Source organism: Taeniopygia guttata, chromosome 13 (genome assembly GCF_048771995.1).
Source record: "Taeniopygia guttata chromosome 13, bTaeGut7.mat, whole genome shotgun sequence".
Classification (NCBI taxonomy): Eukaryota; Metazoa; Chordata; class Aves; order Passeriformes; family Estrildidae; genus Taeniopygia; species Taeniopygia guttata.
This window is the reverse complement of record NC_133038.1, coordinates 13,199,131-13,211,715: the sequence shown is the minus strand read 5'-3', so window position 1 is coordinate 13,211,715 and position 12,585 is coordinate 13,199,131. Positions and strand designations below refer to the sequence as shown.

At 36.9% G+C, this 12,585-nt stretch overlaps 1 protein-coding gene across 17 annotated transcripts in view; it reads right to left on the bottom strand.

Annotated features, from left to right (window-relative positions):
* The window catches only part of TENM2 (teneurin transmembrane protein 2), a 613,377-nt gene that overhangs the window by 467,850 nt on the left and 132,942 nt on the right, over positions 1-12,585 (bottom strand). For all 17 annotated transcript variants that reach the window (XM_072935329.1, XM_072935331.1, XM_030284000.4 and 14 more), the window contains exon 3: positions 5,985-6,275. In XM_072935329.1, coding sequence (XP_072791430.1) covers positions 5,985-6,210 — 226 coding nt within the window. In that variant the 5' untranslated portion in view covers positions 6,211-6,275. The remainder of the gene's footprint in view (positions 1-5,984; positions 6,276-12,585) is intronic.

Sequence of the window (12,585 nt, the reverse complement as noted above, 5' to 3'; positions counted from 1 at the left end):
CTTCAGAATGTGCTTAATTCAAGGAAAGATTACTGGGATCAATGTAGAAATAAGCTGATGAAAGTTAATGAACAACTCACCTAAATACAAATATCCACTAAAATACAAATATCTAATCCTTTTCTTATTTTTTCTGAAGATGCATACCTTAAAAACATGTGTCATTGGAGAGTTCAATAACGTATAATCCAAAATAAATGCTGTTGAATGTTAAATATTTGCTGAACTCCATTTTATTTAAATAGTTCTTTCTTCCTATATTATGAGAAAAGAGGATAAGAAGGAAAATGGCCTAATTGCTCCTTTACCAGAAAACAAGCTTTAGAGGGGTTCTCAAGTTCACAGAAACAAAATGATATTCGCTAAAGCAAATTCAGGACTACACTTAAAAACTCATTTTCTGGAACCCGCCTAGGATGCAGGGACAGAGATGCCCTATTCAAATCCAGATCAAATGCAAAAGCTTTCTAAATATGACATTTCAATGTCAATAAGTGTATTAGAAAAGAATCTGAGTATCTCCATCAGTTTGAGAACACTCTCAAGTAATCAGCCTCCCTTCCAAACACGTCTTGCTGAAAAACAGATGCTAAAAAATATCAATTGAACCTTTGCAAAGCAAGATGCAAAAGGTGGAACAAATTTGCAAGATTTGTTCAATGTTAGCCATTTTCATTATTAGAATTAATCAAAAATAATTTTCATTTAAAGTATCTTTTTGAAAAACTAAAACTATTGTTTCATCTCCATGGAGTACATTATCTCCCTTTACAGCAGATTTTAGTATGAGACAGAGCATCCACAGATGTGTATAAACAAAGTTCTTAGAAGAGTGTGTGCTCATGTGTGTAGTAGAAACTGCAGAAGGGTTTATAGGATCAAAAATTATTATTTTCAGTACCCAAAGTCTTAGAATTCTATTTCATAGCAAAGAAAAGTGATGAGGGGGAAAAAAAAATACAGAAAGGAAAGGTTTTGTTCAACACCCAGTCAGGCCTCAGCACTACAAGATGAACAAACATGGCTTTCATTGAAGCACAAGAGCTTTTGCCTGATAGAAATTTGACTATGAAGTATAGAAAGCATATTTCTTATTAATTTTGAAGTTCTTCTGAAAATTGTTACTAAGCCTATTTTAGGGTAGACCTGAGGTTTTAAATTTTTTCTTCCATTCAGTGTGTGCTTACTATATGTTGGTAACATCTAGTTTTTAGAAGTTATCCTTTTATATGTGGTTTACACAATGTGCATACAACTTTGGAAATGGTTTAAAAAAACAGAACCTAGTTTAACTTAACTATTAACTAACGAGGAGTCCAGTAGCAAAGCAGTAAAAATAGAAGTTCTTTCTTGAAAGCTAAAAAAAGGAGCAAAAAAAAAGGAAAAAAGGTGCATAAGTCTATATAAACTTGTATACTTCCATCACAAATCCCTGCATTCTGAGTCTCTAATTTAAACTGTAAACATATGCTGATTTTTAATAATGATCAGTTGTGGGAAACTGTTGAGAATAAAAAGTTATTCCCTGAGAGAAACTGTGTGTACAGAGAATTCTCATATTATGTCTAGCTGCTGTTTATTCTACAAATACATATTAATATTAGAATAGTGCTGGGTTTTCCAGCACTGGTGTTATTAATTATTACTGGAGTTCCCACCAGAGCTGCTCAGCTGGTCCAGCAGGTGAGAAGAGATGAAGATGAACTTTCTTCAGCCCTGGTCAGACTCTCTGACTCTCAGTGGTCAGCCCAGGAGGTCTGAGCAGCTGAGCACACCCAGCAAAGGGACTCACAATGGATATAAAATGGTGAAATGCCAAGAAAATAGGATGGTAAATAGGATGGTAGGGGACCGTAAGGGAAATGAAGAGGAATAGATTATCACAACTGATTTAAACTACCACTTGCAAACCAGAGAGCTTGCTGCTCAGAAGAAAAAAAAAAAAAAAAAGAAGAAATCAAAACAAAACAAGCACACAAACAAAACTAAACCCCCAAACTTTACAAACCAAACCAAAAAAACCCCAAAAAAACAAAATACACAAAATACCAAGAGAAAACAATTTCTGCATATTTAAAAGAAAGTACCCCAAAGACTGAAAGTCAGTCCCATGATGTCTTCCTGAAAATCCACTTCTAAATACATTTTCTTCTGGTTTTTATTGTGACTCAGATCTATTTATACACAAAGTTTTGGTTTAATGTCTGTCTAACAGATCATCTTACTATTACAGCTCAAAAGGGCACCTGACTGATATTAGAGTAGAAATCAGAGGAGGAATGTTAGTTTTGGGCTTGACTTTCTTATCTTTTCCTTTCTGAAAAGCATACTGACACAAAGCTTCTCTAAATATTTGTACTTTTATTTATATGCTAGTCTAGTAATGCTGTTACATTGCTCCATTATTAACAACTTCAACACAGATGAAAGTACAGATGAAAAGTGCTTTCAGGTTTTTAAATCAATTAATAAAACCTTATAATCTTTTATGGTTTGGGGAGGGGGAGGGTATAGGAGGGAGGTTTTATTCAGCATCTTTCCATTATTAAATAAGGTACACATATTATAATTTTTTAATTTTCAGTAATACCATGCATTCTGGACAGGAGAAATGGAAGATAATTATCTCACCATAATTTTTTTATTTCTCAGCAATACCATGCATTCTAGACAGGAGAAATGGAAGAGAGTTGTGTCACCATAATATATATTTTACACTGGGATCATGTTTCTCTCAGGTCACCATTAAAACCAAAGTAAGCCTTGGTTCAGGAGAAGTGGAGGTTCCACATGTACTGGCTAGAAGAGCAGAGCTGCCCTTGAGGCCTCCTGCCACACAAGCCACCCTACACCTGAGTCCATGTTAAAGAATCTGCCACCTTGCCTCTACCCCAAATTTCCTTTGATTATGTAACTGTACAGATATAATGAAAATCAACAGATTGCAGAATGCCACTCAAAAATCTTGCATGACAAAGGAAAACTAAAACTAAAACTGTATTCTAGGCAGAATACATGAAAGAAGATTTATTTAATATATTTAATCCAAATCTATCAGAACATTTCATTTTCAAAAGGTCACAGGTCCTGGAGAGAAGTATTAAAACTGTAATTGCCAAAACTCAGTTGGATTTGGAAGGGATACATTAATTTTAACAGAAGAGTTGAGGGTTATTCAGGTTTGATGACAAGATGATCAAAGATTTTCATCTTGGTGTTATTGGGAGCATGAGCATTGAGACAAAGTCTGGTCAGCCCAAGCATCTGTAAGAGCTGTGGCCTCTAAGTAGCAGCCCATCAGTCACTGTACAGCTGAAACCTTCTTTTAAATCTGAACAACCTTCATCTCTCTCAGGAAAATATTAAAACAACCCAGCAAGAACTGTTTCAGACTTCTGAGCTCTGAACATGATTTTTGTTATTAGTATTTCGCTGACAAACCATGATAAACAAAACCAGAATGAGTGCAACTTTGTCTTAACCTATTTTCCAAACCCAGCAATGTCCAAAAGGCAGCTCAAAACAGCTGCGAATAGTTCCAGTGCCATGGTCAAGCTAAATATTTTGAAGTAACTCAAAAGTATTTAGATTTTCTAATAGAAGAGACAAAATACTGAGGAAGATATCTGCAATTCCTTAAAAAATGTCAAGCTTTTTTCTAAAAGAGGAAGAAAAAAAAAAATCTCTAAATACTATTTTAAGCATGTTTATTTGTCACAGAATTTAATCCCATCATAACACCCACGCAAAGTTAGAATAAAGTTAAATGTATAAATTCCTAGACGTCTGCAGCTGGAAACTGCATGTACGAGATGTAATGAACAGAACTTACTACTATATGAACCACATTTTTATCCATCTAATGTTAATATAGAAGGCGAGAACAGCTACCAGATCTTAATCTAGATCTACCTGTCATATTATCTCAAATTTCATGTCAGTAAAACTGTTCAATCAGAAAGATAGCCAGCTTTCAAATGCAAAGGATCATCACACAGACTTATTTTCTAAAACAAATGCTTTCTAAACTTAACAAAAGCAGGAAAATAAGGAGTTGCTGCTCATTATCATAACAAAAAAATTACTTTGGCTTTCTAAAATAAACACTACTTATTTAGACACAACTACACAAACTAGTAGGGGAAAAAATAACAATAATAAAAAAAAATCTGAGTTTTTCAATTCAGTTACCAACAATTTGCATTCCCCTCCGTAAAGAGGGCAGAGAAGAACACATTAAGAGCAGGGGGAGGATGAACAGTTGTCAAATCAGTAATCAAGAAAAAAAGACCATTATGAAATGCTGAATAATGACCTGCAAGCGAAAATGAGGCACTTGAGCTGAAGCATCAATCATCCTGATAGGGAAAAGTAATATTTAGATGACTCCTGTACAGTAAAGTAGAACAAACTGCAGTGAAAATGGCTCCAGCAGCTCAGAAGTTGGAGGTGCACTTTGATGCTTTATCTTAGGTAAACACCTCTAAGCAAAGAAAGACCTTCCAAGAACAGAGATTACACCAGAAAACAGGACTGGGTGTTTGACAGACCAAGCACAATGCAAACACTCCCACATGTCTGCAGACAAATGTGAGAGAAAAGGGATTAGACAAGGGCTTAATTATCGACACTAATTATTAGATAGTTTGATTGAAAGGGGAAGACAGACACTGACTGCTGTCAGAATGTTTTAAACAAGACGTGTGACATGATACCAAGTATAAGAAATGACCTTCCACTGAAGGATTTCCACAACAAGTGCGGAAACTTCCCTTGAGCCACAACATTAGAAATGTGTAGCAGAGAACTATCACATGCTGTTAACAAGCACATCTACAAACCAGAAAAGTTTCTGCATTTAAATTATGGTACATTTAAATTATGTGCCAGATGATTTACCTTCCATTGAGAGGGGCACAAAACCTATACGTTTATCCATCAAGCCTGCCTGTATCTTATCTGGTATGAATCATAACCGATTCTTCAACTGACATTAAACCAAGGCTTTTAATTCAAATGTCATACCTAATCACTGATTGAATGCCAATTTAACCTGGCTATTTGGACAAGTAAACCACATGATTAAAAATAGCTCCTATGAAACAATGTTTGCTAATGGTTTCAGCACAGAGGCTTACAAGTTCTTGAGACAAGAAAATACACAAATGGGAATAAAACTATGTGTGTACAGTGCACATTTACAGGTTTTCAAGTAAATACATTTACATTTTTAATTCATTAATTTATTGGACATAGCAAGGACCCGTTTATAAAATAACAGATTAATTCCTCTAGCTTACCAGTTCATACAGGCAGGTTATTTCAAACATTAGTTGTAGGCTGCAATGCTCAATTAGAGCCAATTAAAAAAGGAATTAGATGGGTTTCCTCATTTTAGTTTTTATGAGGTCAAGGGTGAGCAATATGAGTGAGCAGTGACAAAATGAAGTCAGAGGAACTCCCACTCCCATTCCCACAGTGCAGTTACCCAGCACTCAGGAACAGGAAAGGCATTCCAAGGCACCTGATGAATAATGAATGTATGTTGGCCATATGGGTTACTGTAGCAGTGTTTTACTTATCTTTTCAGTACAGATTCTGTGTTAAAGAGAGACACATTTAGGTGAAAATGTCATTATCATTTCCAAAATTAACCTAGGAAACAGGATACCAAGCTAGCACATTGGCTAACCCCAATATCTGTACAAAAGACATCCTCTGGTTAAGAGTCACGGCATTTGTGTCTATCAGATGTTTTGATCAGTGAATCTCGGTTTGCCTCATTTACAAATTGTGGATTTCAAAAGTACCAGAACTCTAAGAAAAGAAAGAACTTTCTAATTTGGCACAAAGCAGTAGAAATAATGGTAAGATAATATCCATTCTCCTAGAGCTCTTTCATTAAAACTCCTTGTAGCACTGAGATGCTTTAACAAGGAACAGAGGAGCACCATAAAAAGAACTAGTCCCGACTTTAAACATACCTTGTCTTGGAAACTCATCCGACTCCCTGTGCACCAGGTCAGACACTCGATTTCCATAGTGCATCCTGGTGTCATGGTCATATGCCTTCAGGGTCTCACTGGAGCTGTAGGACTTCTGGGTGGGCACCCTGCAGTCTTCGCTGTCCAGCGAGGAGCTGGTGTAGCGGCACTGCTTCCCGCAGCGGCCCCGCGTCAGCGAGCGGTGCCTCCTGTCCTTTATGTCCATTCTTCTGAGCCAGGCACGGTGCTTCCAGGACAGCCACTCTTCTGTTTGGGGTCAGTCACTGTCACCTAACAGCATGAAAGGATGAGAAAAGAGTAAGTAATGCTACCACTATGTTTTGTTTTATTCTACTCTCCCTGACTTGTCCTTGAAGAAAAGCGCGACACAGATCGAGAAGAAAGGGAATGTCCATATGATGCATCCTCTAGAAATTGAAATAATTGACCAGAATGGGTGGGGAGAAAAAAATTAAATGCAGTAAGATAATTGCATTCTATCTAAACTGTTGTAGCATCAAAGAGTTTAACAAACAATGATAAAACAAAAACACTGTCATCTTTTGATTTTTGAATGAACTCTGGTAACAACATATAACTGACAGAACAATATTTGCTTCTGTTATGCAACAGAAGAAAAGTAGTCTCAAACCAGCTTTAATTATTCCCATTCTTCCTGCAGGAGGGCTTGCAATTAAGACTGAAACATGCAGGAGAGTTCCAAAGAGGAGATTATTCCTATTCAGCATTAATGCATTACAGAGCTGTACATTATCCTTCAACAACGTGTTCACAAGCAGCAGCAATTGATTTTATGGCCCCTGGCTAACACTAACCCAAGGTCCTGCTCTGAAGGTGGACAAGGTCTCTCCAGAGGCCCATCCCAACCCTGACATTTCTGCATGTCTGTGACTGTCAGAGCACACTCTGGGGTTTGGCTGCTCTTGTGCACCACAGAACATGACTGGATGAGCTTCTTCACCACCCCTCAAGTCAACCAGTTTATCCAACTCAGCGCTTGGAGCTCTTGAAAACTGTCTAAATCTCCTCTTGTTCAATGGACCATAGAGTTTCTTACAGTGTGCTTAATTAGGACACCCTTACTGTGGCATATAGACTTTAATATATGCATCGTTAGCATACAAAAACTGCAAAACGAAAGCTACTTTAGAAAGGAAGGAATACAGTAAAAGCACAAACACCCAGCCCACTGGGGTACTAATTATTTCCAGTTGGTATTAGTATGTATGTCTTTCTCTCTTGGCATTCTATGCTCAGGTCTGTGCTAGTCCTGAGAAATCCTTGTGACAAATTTTTTTGCTGGAATTTAAATCTTCCCACATACAAAAATACTCAGATTTGCTAATAAGCAACAATTGGAGCAAAACATCTTGCTTTTCTTTACATGACTAAGGAGTTGAAGGATGGTTTGGGTGAATTTAGCTGGGACAGCTGCAGAGCTTTTCCTTGCCCCTGTCCCCCCAGTTCAGGTTCCCCCTGCCAAGCCCCCCCAGCAGAATGTGCCCAGGCAAGAAGCTTTGGTTAAACCACCAGAGCATGTCAGCAGAGATTCCCTGTGCCACCTCTGCCACCAAGGGAACCAGCTGCAGCAGAAGATGACAGAACATGCAGAAGGCAGCAAAGCCTTTCCTTGTGGTAGCTCTTTGCACCGGCAGGAGAACAGGTCACAGCACTGGCACAAGTATCGGCTAAATCATTGCTTTTTGAAACAGATTATGGCCCTAAGAAAGAATAAATGTTGGCCAGAGGAGCTGGTGACCTAGAGAAAAGGTTTCTAGCCTTCATTTAGATTTGACATTTAGCCTTGTTGTGGTTTTTTTTTTTTCCCCTGTGTTTTAAAGAAGTTAGGTAACCATGAGAAACAGCTGCTTTAAGCCACCCACAGGTATTCTGCAATCTGTGAGGAATAAGAATTGTAAACATGCTTACTTTTTTCTTCTTTTTCATCTATTTTTAACATTTCAAGTGGGAAAAAAAGTCACAAAACCACACCTACAGAAAAGCCAAAACAAAAGTAGAGACATTTGGCACTTGAAACAATTAAGATTTGCTTTATAACTTCAGATTAAAGAGGAAGAAAGAATCAATTCACATTCTTGTTTCTCAGCTCTTTGAACATGTAGTGGCTTAGCTGACTCCTCCATATCTGATTTTTTTAGTTCAATTCTTTGGTGCTGTAATACTGATTGAACTGGAAAGCGTGTTAACTGTAAAACATTTTAACACTGGGGGCAAAAAGTTTCTTGAAGTTTCAGGATATATATGATCATTTAGATTAACAATGCCTGGCTCTTTAATCCCATTTTAATACTCTCTCATCAAATCAGATATCACTATATCACAATTATAAACACAGAAACAGACACAGACACTACAGCATTGAGCAAAACCTGCCAATTACTCTCTGGGAGTCCTCATGCTGCTATTCAACACAAAAGCCTGTCATTCCATATGAATTCTATATTGTCTGTCAGTTCAGACAAACAAACAGCTTTTTGTTTTTATGACTGCTAAACCTAAAGCTGTCTGGCCTGATTTCTATTGTTTCTGAAAGAACATTTAATTCCTTGTTACTGTAGTTAAAAGAGGGATTTACTCTGACTGAGATAAAACTTCTGAGTATTTCCAGGACATTAGCTTATGAAAGCATCTTCTCAGGAAGACAGGAGTTTTTGAAATTGTTCCCTCAATAACCATTCTTTTGTAGGGTTTTGTGCAATTCCCCTACAAATACAAAAATAAAAGGAAATGGTAAGACAGTGTTCCACTGCTGGAAATACTCCTCAATCTTCTGCACATGCAGAATGTGAGGCACAATGTCTGTGCTACAGTAAATCCAACTGGCTAACACAAGAAAATAAAAGTAGAAATGTCCCAAGACCTTTATTTTGATCTTTCATAAGGAAAATCTACAACATCTACAATGTTACAAGAATCAGACATCAGAATAACTTGGTGAAAAACTTGATTTTATGATACCATATGATAAAGTTCAATAATTTCTTGAACTTTACTAATTTTGGTAGATCCTTCAAATGCTATAGATTAAATGATAACATTTTTACAGAAATTTTTGTTCAATGTAATTTTCATATTTATTAGAGTTTTTTTATTTTTTGTTTTCCTTATTTTTCCATTACTTGAGGACAAATCCCAAGCATCTGACACTAAATACATATACCTGAACACAACAAAATATTGTCAGAGATATTTCTCTCCTCCTCAGCTGTGCTTTGGGGATTTCTTTGAACTTAAAGCAGCCAGGCAGAAACCAGTTCCAGAGCATCATGCTCAAGCCATTCTCAAAATTTAGAAAACTGGAAGCACCATACATGGCTTAACACACAGTGAATTAAGTTGTGAAACACTCCTAGAAAAGCTGTTTCACTTTTTTTTTTTTCATTCTTATGTTAAATAGATGAAATACTGATTCAATTCAGTGCTAAACACCTTTCCTGTTAGACAGTGAAATATTCATGTTCTGTATTCCTGGAAAGGTAAGGTGTGATAGCTTTGCTTAGAGAATAATGGTGAGATGCAATTTGAGTTCAGAACTCCTGATACTCTTTGACTTGCCTGTCTCAAGGGCACTCTGTGAACGGTTTATTTTGAGTCATTGACCTAATTCCTAACTGATTTAATAATTTCTTTTGTTTCAAAGGATTTAACTAATACACTCATTCTGACCCACTTACACTAAAGAGCAGTACAACCACTAACAAGTTACTTCAACTGTTTTTCTCCTTTAGTTTTGGCTTAACTATTTCAGAAACACAGGAGCTCTGTCTAACTTTCTGAGAAAGTTGTTTATTCAGAAAATATTTATTATTTATAATGGCCTGCTAAAGGGCTGGTCAAGTTTCACAGGAAAACAGTCTCAGCTTTTCTGGACCAACCATAGCAGTCAATCTAAAGCAATAAATAGCTCAGGCTGTATTTGCTGCTGATGTACACAGATCCCATGTGCCCCAAATTACACGTGTGTAACACATTTCTGACTCACAATTCATCCAATATAACATTTATTGTGGTTCTATAAAGTAACTGTGTATCTGCCCATGACTTTGGCAGGGGCAATGAGAGCCTAAGTGTAACTGTGGGCAGTGCAAGGGCATTAAAACACTGCACATCCTACAGGGACAACAGAGACAAGGAGGAACAAAGAAGAGAGGGGATAAGAGAAGAAAAAGCTGAAGAGAAGAGAAATGAAAAATATGGTTTTTTCATGGGGTTTAAAAAATTTGACCACTCTTTTTGTGTTTGCTCAGTGAAATCAATAGGAGGCACGGAGGGAGGGCTCAAAATGAATTGTAATGGCTTAGCAAAGCTTATGCTAAAACTCTCTGTAAATTTAAAGTTGATTCATACATTTATCTAAATCAAGGGCTTGTTTGCTGCATTTTGTAATGATCATGACATGATTACAGTGTACAGGGCCATTAGAACTGCCACTCACACCACACAGAGCCCAGGAATCACTTGGAAGTTCAGGGGAAACAAAGAACTTCACATTTATATTGTGCCCCCAAATCATGAGGCACAACTAAATCAAAACATTACAATAGTGCAGATAGTGTTGGAAACAGCCTTTTTTTTTTCCCTCTTTTTTTTTTTTATTTAAAAGAAGTAGTACACCATGTACCAAAGGCTAGACTCCTTTTCAGCAGCAGCAATCGGAAATAAACTTGTGATTCAGATATTCAAATATTGTTCATTATTTTATGGAAAGACTATTTTTTGAAACAAGAAAATACACAATTCAGCTTTGGTCCCATGCAAAAAATTAAAATGGTTATTAAACTGTTGTATTTATTTCTGATTTAATTATTAGTCAAAAAGAATATCTCTACTTCTGGATCCTCTCTGTCTATTAAAAAAAAAAAAAGAAGCAATAAATAAAATGAAATTTTAAACTAAATACTACAACTAGGTGCACCACAATATGTGCACTTTGTTAGATGAAGTAATATTGATGACAAGTATACTGGTTTTGATTTGCACCAAAAACCAAAATATTTGGACAGTCTGTTTGGTGTAGCCTCATTTTTCGTTGATAAGTTGTTGTTTTTAATTTTTTTTTCTGTCCAAATACTGAATTTTGTTTTAGTGAGCCATTCTATATTAAGCTGAAAATTAGATATATTTAGTATGACATGCTAAACAGCTATGTCAGAACAGTTGTGATGAATGATTCAAGTTAAGTAATATAAGACACACAATGCTTATAGGCATTCTGTGTTCTGCTTTACTGTATTAAAGAACTGCTTTATTTCTTTCCTTTTAATAACTAAAAGCTCTAGGAAGTGTTTTCAAGCTAATGGCAGCCAAAATGGTACACACAACAACAAAATCAAGCACTGAGCCAAATATTTATCCCATAGATGTATTTTTATCTGTTTAAATATACATGTTTTTATTTCTAGACTATCTTCAGAGATTTCTGTACTCCAGCAACTTCTTAGAAATCCTAGAACCGTTTAAATCTATTATGAAAACAGCATTCCATTAAGAAAATAACATGCCATTGAGAAAGGACGCTAGGAGACAGTTTTTGAACAGTGCCCCATCACTCACTGACTGCTGAGGATTAACCCTTTATTCTTCCTCAGAGTGATTCCCTTTCCACGGGGCAGAGAAGGTGGGTGGATGTGAGCCCAGCTCCTCCCTGTCCCCAGGGGCCTCAGAACCACACCTGACACCAAGGCCAAATGGAGAGTTTCTTTCTTGGAGCTCAGCTGCACAAGCTGCTAGACAAATTCAGGTAAAAAGTCATAAATGTTCTTAAATGTGGCTTCTAGTTGATGCACAAGCTGGGGAGCACCATGCATTTGGAAACCACACCAGCAAAATTTCCCTAGCAGCAAAGCATCTGCAGTGTCCCAGGTCCCAAGCCTTTGTGTTCAGCTGCTACAAACCAAGAGCTTTTCCCTCTGCGAGAGCATGAGGAATGGAAAACTTCACAAACAATATTCACTTTGTGCCCCAATAGCCACAGAATACATTTAGTTGATTTTTCTTGAAAATTATTTGAAATTCACTAAAATATTATTGGGATAGTACACAATTCTGTAGCTGATCGTCAACTATCCTGTTGATTCCCATCCTTGAAGCTACAGCAGCCATGAGGAGATTGTGTCACAGTCACTCAGAGGTGAGAAAAGCTCATTTTTCAATCAAGGGCTTATAAATGCCCCAAAGTGGTACTAACCAGACATTGCTAGTTATAAAAAGAGGGCTGAAATATTTTCTTCCAGATACACAGAGGCAAAACCATGCAAAGTTTTCAAGTTTTTCTTACTTGAGAGTGTTCTTCCTTCTATTCTGGGTGAGGCCTTAACTATCCCCCATTCCAGAAAAAGAAAAAAAGAGGTTTTACCCAGGCTTATATATATTTCATACACATATTTCCACTACCAGCTCACAGCTGTTTAGAGATATGTATTAGGCTTTTGAACAGCCACGAGAGCTAAATGTGTATCATTCTTATTCTACAGCAAAGGTCAAACACCATGAAGATAAGAGTCCCACCCGAGGTCACAAAGTGAATTCGCTGCACATTTGAATCCCCAAGTTGGATTTC